This window comes from Mirounga angustirostris, unplaced genomic scaffold (assembly GCF_029215605.1).
Source record: "Mirounga angustirostris isolate CCGP_5_RB_7025 unplaced genomic scaffold, mMirAng1.0.hap1 SCAF_5, whole genome shotgun sequence".
NCBI classification, from domain to species: Eukaryota; Metazoa; Chordata; class Mammalia; order Carnivora; family Phocidae; genus Mirounga; species Mirounga angustirostris.
The window spans coordinates 68062920-68087083 of NW_026991713.1; the positions used below are offsets into that span (position 1 = coordinate 68062920).

Here is a 24164-nt window from a genome sequence, read left to right on the forward strand (position 1 = left end):
GCAGATGAGGCCTCATAGAAAGGGTAGCATTTAAGCTGGAGGCTGAAGGACGGCTGAGGAGGACCAAGAATACACATTGACAAGAAACCCATTTATTGCCAGTGCAAAGGCCTACACCATGAAGAAAGGCATTATGACTTGAGTAACCAACAGATATTTCAGAATTTTAATGGAGTATAAGATGTAAGAGGTGGGTAGGGGGAGGGAAGGGAGAATGATGGCCAGGAAGAAGCCAGAAGCTAGCCATGGGCTAGATAACAGCATGGCTAGTATGGCATGCAAAGGAATTTCTATCTGAAGAATTTTGAGGATTAGATTTTTATGTTAAAAAGATTACTCTGGACAAATCAGGTAAGACTAGAAGAAGAGAAAAGGTATTATACTCATATTAGTAAAAGCTGATGGTAACCTGAACTAAGTAGAATGTATTAGGGTCTAAAGGAGGAACAGGTTCAAGAGATGCTTAGCAAGGAGAATGTGTAAGCCTGGCGATTGACTGCAAGACAGACAAGAGAGAGGAATCTGGGATATGTCCCAGGTTTTTGGCTTGAGTGACTGAGTGGATAAAAGTCATGATAGGTTGGTTTTAAACGTGATGAACCAGAGAAGCTCGTGGAATGTCTACGCGGAAATAGCCACTTGGCAGTTAGATATCCAGGTGTGAAATTAAGCAGAGGCATTTGGACTTGAGAAAGACCAGTCCACAAGGGAGACTTGAAGCCATGAAAAGATAAGGGAGGATAGGGAAGACCCTTAGGGGATACTGATGTTTAAAGGGGAGTTAGAGGAAGGGGGTTTGACAAACTGTATTGAAAAGAAAGAGATACATAGTTTGGTTTTGAGCTAGTAAAGAGCTAAAATGTTGAATTAAGAGGCAGTCATAAGATCAAGTGAATGCATCCACCAGACTTCATTCTACACACAATCATTACATGTAGGGACCCGCTAATTTTCATATCTGTGAAATCAGAATGTACACTGGCCCCCATGACCTTGTCCTTCCCCTGACTCTTGCCCAGAAACACATCTTGAATCAAAAGAGGAGGCTAGGACTGAAGGACAATAATGCCAAAAGGATTGGAGAATTTTTTTTAATTGAAATTTTCTTAGGAAGTGAATGTAGAATATAACATTGCATATGATAGAGCAAAACTTCTCCCAAAACAAAACAAATGAAAAAAAAACCCTCTCTCTCTCAAGTTCTATCAGCTGTAGCAGCTGTCAACTCTATGTCTTCTTTTTTTCTCCACCATAACAACTCCTTCTGACCACCAGCTCCTACTGTCCTACTTCATGGGCAGGCATCTCTCCTAAGTCTCTGAGTTTTTTCATTTTGTATACAGATCTACTATTCTATTCATTAACAACAACAACAAAAAACGATGGGGCATCTGGTGGCTCAGTCGGTTAAGTGTCTGCCTTTGGCTCAGGTCATCATCTCAAGGTCCTGGGATCGAGTCCCGCATCGAGCTCCTTGCTCAGCAGGGAGTCTGCTTCTCCCTCTTCCTCTGCCTGCCACTCCCCCTGCTTGTGCTCTCTCTCTCAAATAAATAAAATCTTTTTAAAAAAAAAAAAGGTCATTTCTTGGCGCCACCTTCAGAAGGCCCAGGAAGGAATGACAAGGATTATAAATAACTGATTTTAATTTTTTCCCAGACACATCTCTTTATGTATAAAATCATTTTGTTATAAAACAGAGACCTATTTGGTTTCATGCTATTCTTATATTTTAGATTTTACTCAACTTGCAAATAAATGTTCAGTACTCACCTACTGAAATCTAACAAAGATTGAATCAATGATAAGCATCTGAGACATAAATACATTTTTCTGCAAAGGGATATTTGTAAAATATATTTTCATCGAAAATTAGAGAAAAATGCACCAGGTACGTATTTGGTTTTAATTGTTAAGCTTTCACAATATGCACCATGGGAATGAGGTAGTTTTACAGAAGAATGCATAATTCTGAACAACACCCCAACCTTCATCAAATGTAATAAATTCCAAGTACCATCTGGCAATTTGTAATTTTCTTGGGGTTCTTTTATGTATAGCCATCTGAATCAAAGGAATAACAAACATTCACTTATTACCAGTGTACTACCTTAGGATAGTGAGTAACAGAGAAATTGCTTTTGGGCTAAATAAAGACTAATACTCACAAATCAAATTCCCTAATGATTCTAATACCACTAGATCTAAAAGGAAGACCCAAGAATCTGCATTTTTAACCAGCACAGTTGACTCTAATGCATGGTCACAAGAATCATCTGTTATGCCTAGTAATTCCAAGGCACCACTGCACACTCACTAAACCAGAAACTTCTGACAATGTTCCTATAGCCACATTCACATCTTTGTAAGAATATTGGTGATCCTTCTAATCAGGTAAGGATGGGAATCACCCCCTTAATGTATTTCTCTATTAGCAGATTATGGTTGCAGCGCATTGTTACTCAGACTCCATTACCACATTATTATAGTTTTCCTTAGCTAAAATCAAAACAATCCTGAATGACTGTAATTCAAAGTGTAACTCTGAAACTTTTTCCAACTAAATTAATTTGTTTTCTTCTATCCAAATAATGTAATTTAGATATACGAAAATATGAAACTTCAACTGCATTTTTAATTGGACTAGTCATAAACATCCTGAAATGTGGGTTATGAAAAATTGTCATGCTGTAGATGAGAGTATGGATTCCTAGATATGAAGTGACTTAACCACGGTCCCACTGCCATTAAAAGTTTCTCTCTCCCTCTCCCTCTGCCCCCCCCCAATAAGTAAATAAATCTTAAAAAAAAAAAAAAAAAAAAGAATAGCTACAGAGTATTAGCGCATCTGGGGACAGGATATTTGACATGAATGTCTGTTAGTAGGTCTCACATTTAGCATCACCTATACAGCTCTGACCTGAGTGAGGTATAACCACACTCTGAGTTTGAAAATTACCCCAGAGGAGCTGGGAGCCTGATAAAATGGTGGAATGTGTGTCTTCAACATTGTACTTTTTTATCATATACAAGTGGGGTGCAATGACAAGTGGTAACTGCTACACATGACTTCCAGGGCCAACCATGATACACACACAAAGATGGGGGTGAGGGCAAGGGCTGGGACATTCTTTCAGGGTGATGATCGGGTACTAATAATTCCATGGCACCCGACAACAATGATGCAGCCATTAGAAAAATAAGAACCTGAAGGAGTTGTATCTTGCTGCCTCCATGTGGTTTTGAAAAAATTACTGCTCATGTGCTACAGCACAGAATTTATCTTTTGCCAGTTTTTTAATCATGTTCTATCTCTCTTTAAAAAAAATACCTCAGGGGGCGCCTGGGTGGCTCAGTTGGTTAAGCGACTGCCTTCGGCTCAGGTCATGATCCTGGAGTCCCGGGATCGAGTCCCGCATCGGCCTCCCTGCTCGGCAGGGAGTCTGCTTTGCCCTCTGACCCTATCCCCTCTCATGTGTTCTCTCTCATTCTCTCTCTCTCAAATAAATAAATAAAATCTTTAAAAAAAAAAAATACCTCAGGGACTGAAGCATTTAAATTGGGATGAAACTTGAATGTCTCTATTTTCCACTTGCTTAACCAAATCTTATAATTCCTTCAAGCTACATTCTTCCCACATTATCCTTAAAGACTTGAGTGATCTCTCCTACTTACAATAATCCCTCATAGAACTTACTGCCTGTTTCAAAACTGTGATCTATATGATATGTTAACCAGACTATTAGTTTCATTTTCAAGTGAGTGTGTTTGTTACTCCAGTACCCATGAATGGATCCTAAAATTTGTCTGCCTGGTAATCCCCATGCTTCCAGCTTATCTGTTACCTTCTGCCAAATTTTCTTGATACCATTGGTCACCTACCAAGACTTGTTCTCTGGTCCCTCCTGTAGACTGCCCACTTGACTGAACTCCCCCATGCTGCATGGGCATGACTTACAATAAGAAGTCTGTCCACTCTTTGGAGGCTCATCACTGGGACTCCTAATAAACAATATATTAGGATTCCCCTCTATGATTCTCCTTGAATAGTTTATCTTCCCATTAGATCAGGTGATGTCAAAAGTACAAAATGGTGACAGTAAATAAAACAAAGATTCAACCTCTTAGGCACATATTATGAAGACAGTAGGCATTTATGGTTAATCCAGGTATTGCTTAATATCTAAGCCCTTATTCCATGCCATCACTTGGGACCTACAACAGAAATTGCCATTACTGTGTTTTCAAGGAGGAGTGTAACCCTTGAGTAGGAAAAATGAAGATGTAAAATAACTGTGAAGAAGAGTTTAAAATACTTCGAAAAATATGAAGTATTCCCAAAGCTGAAGGACATGTTAAAACTGGTGACCAGACATTTAAATAGCCCTTTCATTCTAAGTAGCCTATAAACAAAATCAGTCAGAACAACTTATCCAGAAAATATATGCCAACTTGTCAAAACACCATAGCTATTTAATTAAAATAGGTTCATGCTTGTTGCTCTGCCCTATGTTCTAAAGTGATTGATTCCACTTTCAACAGCTATGACCTCAAAAGAAGTGTTCTACTGAAGTCAGGTGATTGGAGTTTTAAAATGAAGTCTAGCAAAGTCATCATGTCTTTTTTTTAAACTAGTCAACCTACTTCTGAGACCCATGCATGAAAAAAAAAAACATTCTGGATATTACAAAGCAAAATGTTTGTAGGATGCAATTTTCATACTTTTTCAGTGCATTAGGAAATTACTTTTCAGGAAATATCACTTTTCTCTAAGTGCTTTTCAACTAGACCAAAGAGTCCTTTTTAACACTTAACTGAGCAATTCATTCAGATTTTTATTTGGATATTTAATTATAGTAAAATCATAATTCAATGAAAATGACCTAATCTAATATAATTGATGGCTCATTCTCCTGCTGTTGGTAAACATTTTGCTTCTTGAAAAATCTCATGTTATTTGGCTTTTCTGAAATAATGCTGTGATCATTCACTTATTTATTCTTTCATTCAACAAATATTTATGGTAAAACTGTAATGCATTGAACATGAGTTAGCTGTGGGAATGAAAAAATTGAAAAAACATGCTTCCTCTCCTTGAGGAGCTCACATGTTACAGCAAATATGTAGGTACATAGGTATGAAGGTACTAGGCAGGTATGCAGTATTACAAGAAAGAGAAGTGCTAAAAAGATGTATCAACAATGTGAGGATTCACCAAAATATAATTCTTGAATCTTCCTTCTTCTTTTTAAAAGCCTCTCTTCTAGAAAACTCCTTTTATCTCCTTGAAGCACATAAAGCTGATATTACATATATATTTTATATTATGCATCTATTTATATCCATAAATCTAAGATACACACAGTAGGTGATGAGGAGAGGCCTTCTGGAGGAGAGGATACTAAAGAGCAGAGGTTCAAGGCAATACTTTTCTGAACTTACCTATAAATTCCCAGAAACCTATCTTCTTACAGCTTCCTCTGCCTCCTGGGCACTTTATTCAGCAGATTCTCTGCCTCCTGGGCACTTGATGCTAGACTACATTGATCCAGTTGTAAAACTCAACAGCTTTTAATATTCCCTACACTAATCCCCTAGAGTTTAGCATTTAGGAGAGACAAAGAATGCATGGAAACTTAACAACAGATAATAACACTTCATCAGTCTCCATAGTCATTACCATTGATTAATCCCACCCCTCTCCACCCATTGATTCACACTGGAGAATTTTACTGGCTCCTCAAGCCATCCCCACCTATACCCATCCTTCTGGCTCTACACCTCTCCTCCTCCTCCTCCCCATCTCCCCTTCCCAATATCCCCCAACTAGTCCTTCTCTTTCTCTCTTTCTTCTCTCATTCTCTTTCTTCCTATCTAGTTAAAAAGCACAGAATGGGGCGCCTGGGTGGATCAGTTGGTTAAGCGACTGCCTTCGGCTCAGGTCATGATCCTGGAGTCCCTGGATCGAGTCCCGCATCGGGCTCCCTGCTCGGCAGGAGTCTGCTTCTTCCTCTGACCCTCCCGACCCTCCCCCCTCTCATGTGCTCTCTCTCTCAAATAAATAAATAAAATCTTTAAAAAAAAAAAAAGCATAGAATGTTCTTTATCTTATGAAGAGAAAGTTCCTTTATTTTAAAGCCTTCATAACAGCAACTAGATCTTAGGATGGTAGGGGAGATGAATTTTAAAAGTGGCAAAGGTAGGAATATTTGCTTTTTAGCTGAATAAAAAATTCTTCTAAAGACAGTTTTCCTAAAATGTCTTTACTTTTCTACTCCTATTTATTCTATTAAATTATGAATTCCTTTGTGATTACAAACTCCTGTGGACTATACCATTGATCTTTCGTTTCCTTGCCCACTGTCCTGTGTCTCCAGCACCTGTTGTGATGTATACTAGAATGAAATCGTAACTGTTTTGTTTTATTTTTTATGTCACATTCTTTATCACTTAGTATTTTTTCCAACTTTATTGAGGTGAGACTGACAAAATTGTAATATACTTAAAGTGTACAACAGGATGTTTTTACATATATACATTCTGAAATTAGTTTCACAATCAAGTTAATCAACATTTCCATTACCTCTTACTTTTTTATGAGAATGCTTAAAATTTATTCTCTTAGCAAATTGCAAGTATACAAGACAGTATTTTTAACTATAGTCACCATGTTGTACATTACATCCTCTGAACTTACTCATCTTATAACTGAACTACATTATACTATGCTCATCACAAGTGTAGCTACCACCTGTCATCATACAATGTTATTATAATATTATTGACTATATTTACCTATGCTGTACTTTTTATTCCTGTTACTTATTTATTCTATAACTAGAAGGCCGCATCTCCCACTCCCCTTCACCCATTTTGCCCATCTCCCACCTCCTCCTTGCTGACAACCATCAGTTTGTTCTCTGTATTTATAGGTCTAATTCTACTTTTTGTTTTGTTTCTCTTTGTTTTGTTTCTTAGATTCCACATATAAAATGAAATCATATGGTATTTGTCTTTCTCTGTCTGACTTATTTCACTTAGCATAATACCCTCTAGGTCTATTCATGATGTTGCAAATGGCAAAATCTCATCCGTTTTCATGGCTGAGTAATAGTCCGTATATACACCACACCTTCTTTATCTATTCATCTATGGATAGACACTTGGGGTGCTTCCATATCTTGGATATTGTAAATAATGCTGCAATAAACATAGAGGTACATATATCTTTCCAAATTAGTGTTTTCATTTTCTTGGGGTAAATACCTATAGTGGAATTACTGGATCATATGGTATTTCTATTTTTAATCTCAATAATCATCAGGGAAATGCAAATCAAAACCACAATAAGATATCACCTTACACCTGTCAGAATGGTCTAAGACGGGGCAACTGGGTGGCTCAGTTGGGTAGGCGACTGCCATCAGCTCAGGTCATGATCCTAGAGTCCTGGGATCGAGTTCCACATCAGGCTCCCTGCTCAGCGGGGAGTCTGCTTCTCCCTCTGACCCTACCCCTTCTCATGCTCTCTCTCTCTCTCAAATAAATAAATAAAAATCTTAAAAAAAAAAAAAAAGAATGGTGTAAGACAAGAAAAAAAAAATGTTGGCAAGAATGTAGAGAAAAAGGAATTCTCATGCACTGTTGGTGGGAATGCAAACTGGTACAACCACTCTGGAAAACAATATGGAGGTTTCTCAAAAAATCAAAAATAGAATTCATAAATGTTTTCTGAACTTAATGGATCAAAACTGAATTCTTGCTATGATTATTATGATACTACTCTCGGCTGGAGAAAATTGTCTTGTTTATTGTTGTGCCTTTTCAAATTCTAGCTGCTTGCTCTTCTACTCTCATCTCTTTGAAGTTTTGTCCTACTATTCTGTCTACACTGATCTCTCTCTCTCTCTCTCTTTATTTGGAGCAGGTGGACTCCTAGGACACTTTTTTTTTTCTGTAATTACTCTATAATACTTTATATTTTTAATCTTACATAATTTAGATATATCTTTACTTCAATCTAACAAGAGATGAATGGATGGGACATTACTGCAAATTAAGTAGTTATGCAATGAACTAAAGGAATACAAAAATCAAATGGCAAAATTACAAATATTAAACAGAATTTGAGATAAGATTTCCTCAGAGAGAAGAGTTTTTACAATGTACCTCTCATGTGCTGTAGAAATGGGTGATTTATATGACTCACATGTTATATTTTACGAGCATCTGTTTATGTTTTAGTTCCAGTGACTTTACTAAAACTACAGAAAAATGTGATACACAAATGATTCCTATGATAAATGTAGAAAAAAATCCTATTTAATATTCATAAAAGTAATTATACTTTCTCTAAAAGTTTTCAGAATTGACCTAATTTTGTTAAGATGAAATCTTTACAGAAGTAGTGCCATTTTCTAAAGGTTTCTTTTCTTTTTTTTACCAAACATTAAAATATCTTTTGATAGTGTAAGTTGAATTTTTCTAGTATTAGAAAAGTCTAGGTTCAGGGCGCCTGGGTGGCTCAGTTGGTTAAGCGACTGCCTTCGGCTCAGGTCATGATCCTGGAGTCCCTGGATCGAGTCCCGCATCGGGCTCCCTGCTCGGCAGGGTGCCTGCTTCTGCCTCTGACCCTCCCCCCTCTCATGTGCTCTCTCTGTCTCAAATAAATAAATAAAATCTTTAAAAAAAAAAGAAAAGTCTAGGTTCAATTGCTTTTAAATCACTTATATAAGTCCAATGAGAGAAAATCTTTTAATAAAACTATTTCCTCCATTTCCATTAATTTTGTTACTTTTCTATTTTCCTTTTGTCTGAAATATGTGAATCTGGAATGAACTAGATCACAGTTTAGTTGGTTTTGGACTTGTTAGGACATTTGTATTATATATTTTTAAATGTCTTGAATATATATGCCTTCCAAGGCTCTATTTCCAAAAATTCACTCTCTTCCTTAGACTCACATGCACTAGTTCCCAAAATTTCACTCTCTTCCTTAGACTCACATGCACTAGTTCCCAAAATTTCAACATGATGCTACCAAAGAGGGGCAGAGTTTGCTTGAGACTCAGTGCTCAAATGTCACTTCTTTATCCTCATCAAGCAGTTATTACTCTGGGCATATTGCTGCCCATGTAAGACTCTGTGTTAGGGAGACTCCAGGGATATATAGTTATAAGCTATGGTTCCTGCTCCATAGAGCAGGGAAAAAGTGAAACGGTGATTTGTAGTCCAGTAAAAAGTGCTGCAGGAGTTCCATGGAGGAAGTGATTACATGGTTTTTATGAGGGGGAATTGGAATGGTGCTCAGTGGTAGGGTCTAGATGAGCAGAGCGGGAGGAGACACATCTGGGGAGAAAAATAAGCTTACAGACATCCTGGAATAAGTGTGCTGCAGTCAAGAGCTAAACAACAAGCCCTTTGGTTTGGGGTAAAGCTAGAGCATAGGAGACAGGTGAGAAAAACACAGCCAGGGCCAGATCATGGAGGCATTAAGCACACACTCTTGGCGTCTGGACTTTATTCTTGGACAATGAGGAGTCACTTTGGCTGAGAAGAGGCACGTACAACATGGCATTTCAGATTGGAAGTTTATGGGGCTGAGCCGCATACAGTGTATGGGACAAGGGGACATTGGGAGCAGAAGGTTCCACAGGAGATTATTTTGCAATAGTATAGAGAGTCAGAACTGAATAGAAGTAGAGAAATGAGAAGGAAGGAGTAGGCTACAAGAGACATAGCAAAAGAGAAATCCACTGGCCTAGCTGACTGACTCAGTATTGGGGGAGAGAGAAAAAGAGCTAAGGGCCCTACTTCTCAAGCCTCTTTTGGACTCTTCCTCCTATTAGACATCAATTAATTTGGCTTTTGAGGACTAACATCTCCTTGCTTTCCTGTGGACTCACCCCCAGTCACTTCACTGATGGGTGCAATCCAGTCCTTGCAATCCCTTCCCTCAGGAATCTAGAATTAGGCCTGACAACTAGAGAGTGGTCTCTCTCTGAGGTGTTGGCTGTGTCCATTTTCTTCCATGTGAACTGGGAAGCTAAAAATGCTGCTTTACAGTAAGAGAAGAAAAGGAAACAGAAGTTAAAAAAAAAAAATGAGAGATGGAGAATAAAAGCTAGGTCTGGGTTCCCTGGTGTACTTTAGTCTGTGCTTTCATGTGTCCCTAAAATATAACTGCATCCCTCCTCTTTAATTCTGTAGGACATCCTTATATTGCAGTAATACATTCCCTCCTTTGATTAAGCTAGCTTGGCAGGGTTATTGTTACTTGCAGCCAAAATGGTCCAAACTGATATATTCCTCAGCACGAACTCTCCGTTTTCAGTCACTTGGTGCTCTGGCTACTCTCTGAACACTTGAACACTTTGCTAACTCCACATGTTCATGCCACTTCCTTCATCTAGAATGCCTTCCCCTTCCCAATCCTGCTGACTCTGCCTATATAAATCCCAACTATCCTTCCTTTCTTCTAGCCCTCTTTACTAAGTACTTTTTGAGTGAGTCCATAATACCGTAAATTGTAATGCTACATTTTCCCCCTCCGGGTCCCTGATTTTTTAGTGACCTTATTGGAACAATTAAAATGATGTAAAAGAGGGTAGAAGGTGATGGATAGTAGCACAATATCAGGAAATTTATGCTCTCACATATACAAATTAAAAAAAAAAAATCCAAAAGACGATGGTCTACTTGGCTACTAAAAAACCTTTGACTCTACAATGGGTTCAAAGAGGTACAGTAGGCCATTTGGCCAAAGCAGATATTTTACATAAGGAAGTATATCATTTAGGAGTATTAGATGAAAAAAAATAAAAACAGCCTCTAAACAAGTAATGCATCATGCATTATTGCATTAGTGTTACAAATTTGATTTTATGAATATCCAGAAGAGGTCTTATATCAAGTAAGAGACAGATATGGAACCCACCATGCTTTCTTACTTTCTCCACTATGCTAAACTAGCCCACAGAAAATAAAAAAGAAATACATCAATTTTTAGATGACACAAACATTCAATTTTATATAATTTTTTAAAATGATAACATATTTTAAATTGTTATCCACTGAAATAGCAATATACTCTAGGAACCATCTTGAACCTAATGCCTGGGCTATATTATATAGCAAAAAACTAAATCAAAACAAAGCAAAACAAAAACCAAACTGTTATTCTCCTTTAAGATACTACAGAGTATCTATCACCTATAAAGGCCTTTCTTTCCTCTAGAAATGAGAAAACCAATCTGCTATCTTGTGAAATCTCACATAAATTTGGAACACAATGGTGTTTACCTTCCCTTCAGCAACTGTGGCCTTTGTTCTGGTAACTTATAATGCCTCAAAGGGGAAAACCCCAAACTGCCTTCTAAAACCAATAAGAAAATGTCTAGCCGATGAATGTACATTTAATGAGCAAGATAAAGTGCCAAGAAATAGTTAATGTTTCTTTCAGCCTCATACAAAGGAACATTCCTCCATTTTGGGGCCCTAGGACCCCAAAGCATTCACAGCAGATTACACAAGTAGCGCTGGTTAGTGGAATGCTATTGTGCAAACAGTCTGTTGCTGAGCAGGGCAGAAATATCTTTACATGAAAATGGAATGATCTTTAGTGAGTCCTGAAAGAAAGTGATAATTTCCATAACCAGAAAAAGCGTTTTACATCATTCCATTTCAACTTGCCATAAAACCCTCGGTTGCTTTGGCAATTGCTTATCCCTGCTTTGCTGGCTTTATATCATCCTCATCTCTGCGGCTTTTCATTTACTAAATAACAGGGCTTTTTGTTGTTGTTTTGCCTTGTTTTGAAGCCTTGGCAGAAAACACCACCATTCTGTACGCTTTCTCAGCACCCACCTTGCAATGTTCATACAATGAATTTTTGGTGCTCCTTTTATAAAAGCCCAGTTGGCATATCCTCCCAGTAAAACTGCTGAAACCGTGATCAGAGAAGACCCCATCAATAGTAACTGTAAACTACGCACTTCTCTTGCTTTATGGAGCTTTTCACTGTCCATACACTGTTTGTTATACTGGTAACAAAGCATAGAGCGGCTTTAGTGACAGAAGGGAGATACAAAAACACTTACCTGCATTACAATAAGGAGGTCAAAGACCAAGATAAAAGAAGCCAGGAATGCTCTGGAAACTTCATCACTGGGCAAAAAACCCCGATTCAGCTTGTCCCAGCTGATCCAGTCAGTTGTAATGACAAGTACAACCATGGAAGTCAGAGTAAAGAGAACTGTCCTGCAAGGAACAAGATATTCATTAAAGAACATTAGATGTAATAATATAGACAGTGAAGACTGCCTGTTACCTGTGCTGTCTTCAATGCCTACCCTTTGCCAAGGCATATTCACCAAAATGAAGACGAACAAAGAAGTAAATGAAGTGCTTTCTTCCAAAAGCAATTTTAAAAAGGTATAATAGCATCCATCCCAAGATTTCCCCTTAAGAACATTAAGATAATGATTATAGAACAAATAATTAACAACAAAAATATTACAAATGGCCTTGGCTAGTGCAATACGTGTCCCAAAGAGAACACTGGTGTGTAGCTCTCATTACATGTGCATCATTTACTGAGGGTAGTAGACATGCATATTTGTAAGAGCATAAGGCAGATGGTGAGTGATGAACAAGTCTTTGGATTCTATTATTGTCCTATAAAAGAGAGGGATAGTTAGACCAATCCCATCATCATCCTCATAGCCTGAGGAGCTCCATGGAAGAACCACCTCTACACTCCAACTGTGTAGCCATTTCTCCTCATAGGACTTGTGTCATAGATGGCTTGTGGCCTAGTGACCTGTCTAGGCCACACCATATTTGATTACCCATTCCTTGTTGTAAGACACTAGGGGCCTAACCTTATCTCTTATCTTTATAACCCCCATAAAATCTTACATAATTGTATCAGATGGAATTCAATGAATGTTTGTAGAAGTTGTAACAATTAAGCTTTTGATAAAAATCAAGAGTCCTTAGTCTTTCTTTTTTATTTTTTTAAAGATTTTATTTATTTATTTGATAGAGAGAGCACAAGCAGGGGGAACAGCAGGCAGAGGGAGAGGGAGAAACAGGCTCCCTGCTGAGCAGGGAGCCTGACGTGGGGCTGGATCCCAGAACCCTGGGATGATGACCTGAGCCAACCTGAGCCGAAGACAGATGCTTAACCAACTGAGCCACCCAGCAACCCTTAAATTAGTCTTTAATATTGACATTCAAAGTAAATCTGAAATGTGGGTGGCAAAAATTTAATCTGCCAGAGAATTGTCTATAATGTAATTAAGCCTCTGCTTTCAGAGCTATATTGGTATCTGGATATCATTTTGAATTGTAAAAAGGAGTCTACAGCTATACCACCCTGAATGCACCTGATCTCCTTTGAATTGTAAAAAGGAAAATAAAAAAGAGTAATTATTTTGAAAATAATCTTAATCGAAAGAAAGAAAAGGAAGAAAAAGGGAAATAAAGAACAAAAAAGAGAAAAGAAAAGAAAAATGGAAAAAAATATATGGAGGTGAAATAATACCTTAGAAGAACACATACCCGTTTTGGCAATTAACAAACTGTTTTTGCCCTCTGATATCTGATAATAATTGATACAAAAAAAGAATAATATGGACCATCCTAGACCACCTCTTTTCAGTTGAACAAAGCACAGATTTCTAAACCTATACACTGGGTTTGCTTTTCACAACTTCTTATTTGTAACAAGTTATACTTTGATAGAATGAATATAATGAACCCTCCCCTTAGATTTCCCACCCCCATAAATAGTAAAGATATATTTAAAATTTTTTTGAAAAATAAAAATTTCTGGGCGCCTGGGTGGCTCAGTCGGTTAAGCGACTGCTTTCGGCTCAGGTCATGATTCTGGAGTCCCGGGATCGAGTCCCGCATCGGGGTCCCTGCTCGGCAGGGAGTCTGCTTCTCCCTCTGACCCTCCTCCCTCTCATGCTCTCTGTCTCTCATTCTCTTTCTCGCAAATAAATAAAAAAATCTTAAAAAAAAAAGAAAGAAAAATAAAAATTTCTAATAAAATTAACTTATGCAAACTATCAAAAGAATTTCACTCATGATCTCCAAAATATAAATTACAGATTGTCTCTATTACCATTTAGAATACCTTTGATCATTTCCAGAAATTTAAATGGGTTAATTAAGCATGGGAGAAATCTTAAATAACTATTATAATTCAGTAGAAAGAAATAGCAAATATTATATGGTCAGGCATAAGAATAATGGGATTTTAAACGAATCTCTCTCCAGGTTAAGTCAATTTGTTTGTATTTTTTGGTTTTTTCTCTTAAGCAAGTACAAAGTTTATATATTTCATGAAATAAGATATCCTTGGATATCATATTGGCCCAATAGTTATCAGTCAGAACAATGCTCCTTTTATCTTCCTTCTCCTCTATCTTTAATATGACTTTCACCCTTATCAGGATGAGATGCCTTCTCTATCACCAGAATTTCATCCAAGGGCCAGGCATTATGACAGGAATAAGTGCCAAAAAGGCATTCTAGTTGGATCTGCCTTTTTTTTTTTTTTTTTAATTCCAGTACAGCTACTATACAGGGTTATATTAGTTTCAGGTGTACATTATAATGATTCAACAATTCTATACATTATGCAGTGCTCATCATAAATGTCCTCTTAATCCCCTTCACCTATTTCATCCATCCCCCACCCATCTCCCCTCTGTTAACTATCAGTTTGTTCTCTATAGTTTGTGGTCTATTTTTTGGTTTGTCTCTTTTTTATTTTATTTATTTGTTTTGTTTTTAAAATTCCACATGAGTGAAATCATATGGTATTTTTCTTATTCTGACTGACTTATTTCATTTAGCATTATACTTTCTATATCCATACATGCTATTTCTAATGGCAAGGTTTCATTTTTTATGACTATGTTCCAGTGTGTGTGTGTGTGTGTGTGTGTGTGTGTGCGCGCGCGCATCACCTCTGCTTTATCCATTCATCAATCAGTGGACACTTAGGTTGCTTCCTCAATTTGGCTATTATAAATAATGCTACAATAAACATAGAGATGCACGTATCTTTTGGAATTAGTGTTTTTGTATTCTCAGGGTAAATACCCAGTAATGTAATTACTGGATCGTATGGTAATTCTATTTTTAATTTTTTGAGGAAGGTCCATCCTGTTTTCCATGTTCACTGTATCAGTTTTCATTCCCACCAACAGTGAACCAGGGTTCCTTTGTCTCCATATCCTCACCAACATTTGTTGTTTCTTGAATTTTGATTTTAGCCATTCTGACAGGAATGAGGTGATATCCCACTGTGGTTTTGATTTGCATTTCCCTGATGATGAGTGATGTTGAGCATCTCTCCATGTGTCTGTTGGCCATCTGGATGTCTTCTTTGGAGAAATGTCTATTCATTTCTTCTGCCCATTTTTTAATTAGATTATTTGGGGTTTTTTGGTGTTGAATTGTATCAGTTCTTTATATGTTCTGGATACTAACCCGTTATCAGATATGTCATTTGCAAATATCTTCTCCCATTCAATAGGTTGTCTTTTAGTTTTGTTGATTGTTTCCTTTGTTGTGCAGAAGCTTTTTATTTTGATGTAGTCCCAATAGTATATTTTTGCTTTTGTTTTCCTTGCCTCAGGAGACATATCTAGAAAAATGTTGCTATAGTCAATGTCAGAGAAGTTACTGCCTGTGCGCTCTTCTGGAATTTTTATGGTTTCAGGTCTCACATGTAGGTCTTTAATCCATTTTGAGTTTATTTTTGTATATAGTGTAAGAAAGTGGTCCAGTTTCATTCTTTTGCATGTAGCTGTCCAGTTTTCCCAACAGCATTTGTTGAAGAGACTGTCTTTTTCCCATTGCATATTCTTGCCTCCTTTGTCCAAAATTAATTGACCACATAATCTTGTGTTTATTTCTGGGCTTTCCATTCTGTTCCATTGATTTATGTGTCATTTTTGTGCCAGTACCATACTATTTTGATTACTATAGTGTTGTAGTGTATCTTGATATCTGGGATTGTGATACCTCCATTTTGTTCTTCTACAAGCTTGTTTTGGCTATTTGGGGTCTTTTGTAGTTCCATACTAATTTTAGGATTCTTTGTTCTAGTTCTGTGAAAAATTCTGTTACTATTTTGATAGGGATTGCATTAAATCTGTAGATTGCCTTGGGTAGTGTGGCCATTTTAACAATATTTGTTTTTACAATCCATGAGCATGGACTATCTTTCTATTTCTTGTGTTCTCTTCAATTACTTTTTTCAGTGTTTTATAGTTTTCAGAGTATAGGTCTTTGACTTCCTTGGTTAAGTTTATTCCTAGGTATTTTATTTTTTTGGTGCAATTGTAAATAAGATTTTCTTAATTTCCTTTTTGCCTCTTCACTGTTAGTATAAAAAATGGAAAAAATTTCTGTATATTGATTTTGTATCCTGTGAGCTTACTGAATTCATTTATCTGTTCTGGTAGTGTTTTGGTGGAGTTATTAGGGTTTTCTACATATAGTATCATGTCATCTGCAAATAGTGAAAGTTTTACTTTCTTTCTTTCTTTTTTTTTTTTTTTAAAGATTTTATTTATTTATTTGAGAGAGAGCACATGAGAGGGGGGAGGGTCAGAGGGAGAAGCAGACTCCCTGCCGAGCAGGGAGCCCGATGCGGGACTCCAGGATCATGACCTGAGCCGAAGGCAGTCGCTTAACCAACTGAGCCACCCAGGCGCCCGAAAGTTTTACTTTTATTTGCATGATAAATCCTTTTCTTCTCCTCATTTTCAATCTGCATGTGCCTTTAGGTCTGAAGTGTCTTTTGTAGGCAGCTTATGGATAGTTTTTGCTTTTTTATCCATTCCATTACCTATGTCTTTTGTTTAGAACATTTAGGCTATTTACATTCAAAGTAACTATTGATGGGTATGTACTTATTGCCATTTTATTACTTGTTTTATGGGGGTTTTTTGTACTTCTCCTCTGTTCCTTTCTTCTCTTGTTTTCTTCTCTCACAGTTTGCTGGCTCTTTTTAGTGATATACTTAGATTCCTTTCTCTTCATTTTTTGCGTGTCTATTACTATTGTTTTTTAAAATTTGTGGTTACCATTAGGTTTATATACAACATCTTATGCATATAGCAGCCTATATTAAGTTGAAGGTCACTTAAATTTGAAGTCATTCTTTACTCCTCTCCCCTCCATGTTTAGGTATATGGTGTCATACTTTACATCCTTTTATTTTTGAGTCCCTTGACTGATTTTTATAGATATACTTAATTTTAATGCTTTTGTGCTTCCTACTTTTCTTACTCCAAATTATGGCCTTTCCTTTCACTCAAAGAGTTCCCTTTAATATTTCTTGTAGGTCAGATTTGGTGCTCATGAATTCCTTTACCTTTTGTTTGTCTGGGAAATTCTTTATTTCTCCTTCTACTCTGAATGACAGCCTTGCTGGATAGACTGTTCTTGGTTGCAGGTTTTTCTCTTTCAACACTTTGAATGTATCACACCACTCCCATCTGTTCTGCAAAGTTTCTGCTGAAAAGTCAGCTGATAGCCTTATGGGGTTTCTTTTGTATGTAACTATTTTCTTTTCTCCTGATGCTTTTAAAATTCTCTCTTTATCACTACTTTTTGTCATTTTAATGACTATTGGTATTGGACCTTCTTGGGTTGATTCTTTTGAGGGCTCTCTGTGCCTCCTGGATTTAGATATCTATTTCTGTCCCCAAATTTGGGAAGTTTTTAGCTATTATATCTTCAAATAAATTTTCTGCTTCCTTTTCTCTCTTTCTCGTCTGGGTTCCTTATAATGCAAATGTTATTATGCTTGGTGGTGTTGTTAAGTTCTCTAAGTCTATTTTCATTTTTTATTATTATTTTTTGTCTTTCCTTGTTCAACTTGATTGCTTTTCATTACTCTATCCTCAAGGTCACTGATCCATTCTTTTGCTTCCTCTAGTTCACTATTTATTCCATGTAGGGTATTTTCAATTTCAGTTACTGAGTCTTTCATCTGCGATTGGTTCCTTTTTGATGTTTTCTATCTCTTTGTTGAGGATTTCAATGAGGTTCTGCATTCTTTTCTCAAATCCAGCGAATATCTTTGACCATTACTTTATTATTATTTATCTCCACTTTGTTTAGCTTTTTTTACTGTGATTCTTTCCTGTTCTTTCATTTGAGACATATTCCTCTGTCTCCTCATATTGTCTAATTCTGTGTCTGCTTCTATGTGTTAGCAAAGTCAGCTACATCTCCTGCTTTGAGTTTAATGCCCTTATGAGGAAGAGGTCCTGCCCTGCAGTGCAATGTCCCCTGTTCACCAGAACCTGGCACTTCAGGGGTATCCTCTGTGTGTGTTGCATGAGCCCTACTATTTTGGCTGAGCCACATTTGCCTTCAACCCATTCATCTGCAACGGCTCCCTTTGTCTATTGTAGGCAGGGTTTGGTCCCTGTGTTGTTAGTTGGCCAGTCTGGGGCTGCCTTGGGCTTAAGTTGACTCAGACCAGGCATTTGCCAGAGACGCAGTAGCACTGAACTGCGGGGTGCTTTCTCTGTGTTGTCCCTTGAGAAACTTTCGCTGGTGGTAGTGCCTTCAGTTAGACCAGTGTGTGTGTGGTTATCTTCTCCTCTCCTTGGGGCAGGAGTCACTTTGGAGTGGCCTTTGGTGGGGCTGTTTGCATATTGCCAGGCTTGTGGCACCAGTTTGAATGGGCTGTGACCAAGGGCATATTGGAGGGGGCATGACATGTGGTGCCAGCAAAGTCCATTCTCATCCACGAGCGAGAGGACCTGCAGCCACCAGGGTAAACTCCTGCTAGGCCAGCTGGGTTGGAGGGGGCAGATCCACAGATGTGACCATGGGTGGTACGCACTATTAGCAAGCTAGGTGAAGAGTGTTGCTCGGTGCTGGTTCCTGAAGGTGTCCTTGTATCTAGGCTGTGGGGCCATGGAGAGAAAAGGTGCCCACCAGTTCTTTTGTTCTTAGAGGGATCTCCCAAAGATCCCTGTCCCTCCAGAACATGCTCTGAGATTAGTAAATAAATATCCTTTCTGTGTACCCCAGGCCTTTTTCAAACTGCTGCTTCTATGCTGTATCTCAGCAGGACTATTTGTTGTGCTGTCTCTTTACAGGTGGGGGCTCTGCCCTCCTGGCTCTCCCAGAGCCTAGCCTACTGATTTTTAATGTTCCAGATTTTAAGTCTGACTGATTGTTAGGCCCCTCTGATTTTCAAAGCCAAATATTACAGAAATTTGTCTTCCCCATTTGGGTCCCTGGTGCCTAGGGTGCTTGGTGTGAGTGTCTGCTTCTCTCCCCTCTCCATGCCCCCTATGTCTCTCCCTCTTAGGGAAAGTCATGCAGGTCCCTTTGGCCCCAGACCACATCTCTACCCTTCCTACCCTCTTTGATGTGGCCTCTTCTCTACATTTAGCTGTGGAGTCTGTTCTGCCAGTCTTTAGGTCATTTTCTGGGTTATTTACACTGATGTGGGTGTTATCTAGTTGTATCCATGGGATGAGGTGAGCTTAGGATCCTTCTACTCCACCATCTTCTCCAGAAGTCTACAGGTTAGTATTTTTAATATCACCCCTGTACTTTTTCTGAGAGATACCTGGATCTCATTTTGTGAGGACAGTTGATTACACAGGAGTTCATACTCTAATGTTACTTCATTGGTCTAAATATGTAAACTGGTAATGTAAAATTAAATATTCAGAGGCACATTTTTAAGTGTCAAAATCTGGAAGTTTGGAATAAGTGTTTGCTGAGCCATCAGAAACCTCATCTCTTTCAAGATTTACAAAGGAATTATTCTTATTCATGCTAATAATCTCATAGTGAATACAATCATTAAAATTAATCTTAAAACTTTTTGGTACTTGGAATTTATCATAATGCCTGTTGTGTGAAAGCTTCCTAAGTTCATCTCTTGGATATTTATTTGATATATTTTCAATTATCCAATATATAATACTCTAAGAGCTTTTCATAGACGTTTTCCTGGCTTTATTAAGTACTTCTGATTTGACAGAGAGTATTGCTGCAGATATCAAGAAAAAGTTATTGGTAATATCTTATTACTCCAAAGGGAAATTAAAGGAAGTATTCTGCCTGATATTTAATATTTACTACTATAAAAAGAATAAAAATGACAATCATTAAATATGAGGGTATACAGCTCAGAGAAAGAGCCCTAAAAATAAAGTATCAAGCAAATGGAATAAGGAAAGGAAAAAGAGAGACCAAAATACATTAATTGGTTGTTCCACTTCCAAAATGATACTTAGCCCCCTCTCTAGATAGAGCTACAAAAGGAAATGTATTGCATGTGGTTTGTTTTTCTCAGCCACTACTTGTTAAATTGATAGACTTTACCATGCTATGATAATTCAGTCAGAACACCAATTTAAAAGGACCATGACTCAGATTATACAAAAACAGTCACTCTTATGTGAAACAGCTACAAAGGAAACAGCAATGGTAGTAAATTATTATTACAGTTATGTGCCACTTATAACATGCCAGGCATTGGTATAAACACTTTACACAAATTAACTTGTATAATCCTTACTAAAACCCCATTATCACCACCCCCAATTTACAAATGCAGAAACTGAGTCACAGAAAGTTCACCTGGGTTACAGACTTTGTAAGTTAAATAAAATATAATAAGATATAAGTGATATAAAATGGTTCACATCCAGGCTGACTTATGATGATCTATGTCATAACCTTTGTATGGATTGCCTCTCATAGGAAGCTCTTGAATATTATCCTCCTGTAACTGTGTAGCTAAGGATTTCATTTATTTTCCTTTTTCATTACAAGTATAATATTGGAAAATTATCATCCAAAAATACTTAACATTGAAAAGTAAAACTCACAGAGACTGACAAGAACTGGCAGGGAACAGTTAAAAGGAATATTTTCATGGCAGTGAAAATGGAACCTCATAAATGCTGGCCATCAATGCAACATCCTTGGGTTCTTATTTAACCAATATGATTGAAAAGATGTTTACTCTGGACCATGATCCTTGGGGAGTTCCAGCTTCTTTTTCAAGTAGCATCCAATTAAACAATTATCTGGATTATTTCCTTTCACACTGCAGCCAACACCAGCAGGACACTCTGGCTCATCAATTTCACTGTCTCTGGTTTCTGGCTACCAGTCAAATGAACAAAAAAAATTCCTATATAATTATCAGCTTGAGTGGTTAGTCTCAATTTCGTGTTTTCAGATTTCTAGTTTGTTTGCTTTTCCTCAATTGTTGTTGATTCCTCTTTGATTAATAAGTCTTAAAAAAAAAAAAGGTGTGTTGGGGGGACCTGGGTGATGCAGTCAGTGAAGCATCTGACTCTTGGTTTCAGATCAGATGGTCATCTCAAGGTCATGATATCAAGCCTGGCGTCAGGCTCCATGCTCAGCGAGGAGTCTGCTTGAGATTCTGTCTCCCTCTCCCTCTGCCCCTCCCACTTGTGCTCTCTCTTTCTCTCTCTCTAAAAATAAATAAATAAACAAATCTTAAAAAAAAGAGAGAGAGAATGTGAGACCAAGAAGGGTTAACAGAGCTTTTCTAATCCAGTGGTTCCCAACCACTGGGTGGGTTCCTAGGAACCACAGAATTATTGGTAAGGAGGTGTAAATTTTGTGTGTGCACTAAGAGTCATTGGTACAGTACACAAATAAAATGCTTCTACAGAGGTTAAGGGACTTGTTCATGTCACAAAGACTGCCGGTGACAACTGCAATGAGAAATTATTGATTCTGAGAAGGACTCAGCCTATAGCAAAGCACTTTCTTTCTTCAGCTAAAAATCTACAGATATTCTAAAAAAACTTAATATCATCTTGATCTTATCTGGAAACATACTCATTTTACATACTACTCAAATATCTATTATATTTGATGATCAGGGACAGAGTAGAACACGTAAGTAAATCCAGATAATCCCCCAAACCTGGTTTAATTCATAGTCCTAACCACTTCTTCACCATAACTTCTAGATTTTTTTTTTAAGATTTTATTTATTTATTTGAGAGAGAGAGAGCAAGAACATGGTGGGAGAGGGGCAGAGAGAGAAGCAGACTCCCCATGGAGCTGGGAGCCTGATGCAGGACTTGATCCCAGGACCCTGGGATCATGACCTGAGCTGAAGGCAGACGCTTAACTGACTGAGCCACCCAGGTGCCCTAACTTCTGGATTTTTAAAAATACTGAACTTTCAGGGTTGGGGTGGGAGGGATGGGATGGCTGGGTGATAGACACTGGGGAGGGTATGTGCTATGGTGAGCGCTGTGAATTGTGCAAGACTGTTGAATCACAGATCTATACCTCTGAAACAAATAATACATTATTATGTTAAGAAAAAAAAAAAGAAGAAAATAGCAGGAGGGGAAGAATGAAGGGGGGGGAAATCGGAGGGGGAGACGAACCATGAGAGACGATGGACTCTGAAAAACATACTGAGGGTTCTAGAGGGGAGGGCGGTGGGAGAAAGGGTTAGCCTGGTGATGGGTATTAAAGAGGGCACATTCTACATGGAGCACTGGGTGTTATGCACAAACAATGAATCATGGAACACTACATCAAAAACTAATGATGTAATGTACGGTGATTAACGTAACAATAAAAAATACTGAACTTTCATTTTAAGTAACTAAATTAGTTAATATTGTTTTCCTTCTTCCATTCATAACCATTTTAAGATACACTTACTGCATAGTCAAATAGCCTGAAAGCAGGCATTAAGTGAAGACACAGAAGAACTTATATTAGGTTCTAAGGTCTTAGAGTAACTTAGAGTTACTATTACTATTATACACTTTTATTACGATTATGCAATTTTATCTGAATAAAACTAGGTAGCAGGAATGTAAAGAATCTCCTAATATAAGTTGAGCCAAATAAACTTGCCAAAATTTGACCATGTTTTATACTACTAAAAATAGCATTCCATGTGATTCAACATAATTATGCTTTTATGTGTTTTAATATATTTGTTATTATTCATGCCCTAAAATGTCTATAATCTTTTAGTCATGAATATCACATTCCTTTCTGATCATGCTGCACAATTATTGTAACATCTAAAAGAAAATAAAAATCACTTTTATTTCTTTTTACAAAATGTTGAAACTCAACTAAAACAAGTCAGATCATGTTTCATAATTTCTCATAGCAAAATAAAAATCTGAGAATCCTATTAAAAATTAAAGGTTTAAATTACCACTATAATAAAAGAATGCTTGGCTCAAGATAGCAAATGTAATTTTACAATTAAGGTATGATATTTCAAAGTGCTAAACATATGAAATGAAATGTGGTATGGCAATGGAATTTAAAATGATTTAATATCATAATTTCTAACCATGTTGTTTAGAGACAAAAAATACAACAAGCAGGCATTAGCAGAAGAATGCTTTCCTTCACTTTTCACTGTAAAACTGAGAGCCAATTCAAATATCCAGTTCCCCTCTGAACACTAAGTACCAGCACAAAGAAGTCACAGATGGCCATGAGAGAATGTCAACACCTTTCATTTTGCTTGTTTTAATTATCAATGTTGCCACTGCAATTCTTTTTTTTTTTTTTTTTTTTACAGATTTATTTATTTTAGAAAGAGAGAAAGAGTGCATGAGTAGGAGGGACAGAAGGAGAAGGAAGGAGAATCTGAAGCAGACTCCACTCTGAGGATGGAGCTCGATGTGGGGCGCCGTAGCACCACCCTGAGATCACGTGACCTGAGCCGAAACCAAGAGTTGGACGCTTAACCAACTGTGCCACCCAGGCACGCCACCATTGCAATTCTATGAGACAATCACCACTTGGATCCTCAGGCCAGTTCCCATCCTGAAATGTGTAAGTTCACTTAGCACTGTAGCCTAGCAATGAAGTGAAGTTTTCTCTTTAGGAAGTTGGTAAGGAAATTGTTTAGTGTCCTTCTGGTCTCCTATTCTTGAGATCAGGAAGCACCAAGGGAATACAAAGGTAATGTTTGCTAAGGGACTAGTGAAAGAGCACAGATTCTCCAAAGGGCTTGTATTAAGTAAATGTCACTGCCAGTTCTTGGCCAAACTGAACACATTTGTTAAGATAGAATCCCTGAGAAAGGAGATGCAGTTATTAACTCAAGTTGTTTGTGGCTTCATTGG

At 37.5% G+C, this 24164-nt stretch overlaps 1 protein-coding gene across 2 annotated transcripts in view; it reads right to left on the minus strand.

Annotated features, from left to right (window-relative positions):
• Window positions 1-24164, minus strand: part of TMEM117 (transmembrane protein 117) — a 502044-nt gene that overhangs the window by 68719 nt on the left and 409161 nt on the right. For both annotated transcript variants that reach the window (XM_064591365.1, XM_064591366.1), the window contains one exon: window positions 12096-12255. In XM_064591365.1, coding sequence (XP_064447435.1) covers window positions 12096-12255 — 160 coding nt within the window. The remainder of the gene's footprint in view (window positions 1-12095; window positions 12256-24164) is intronic.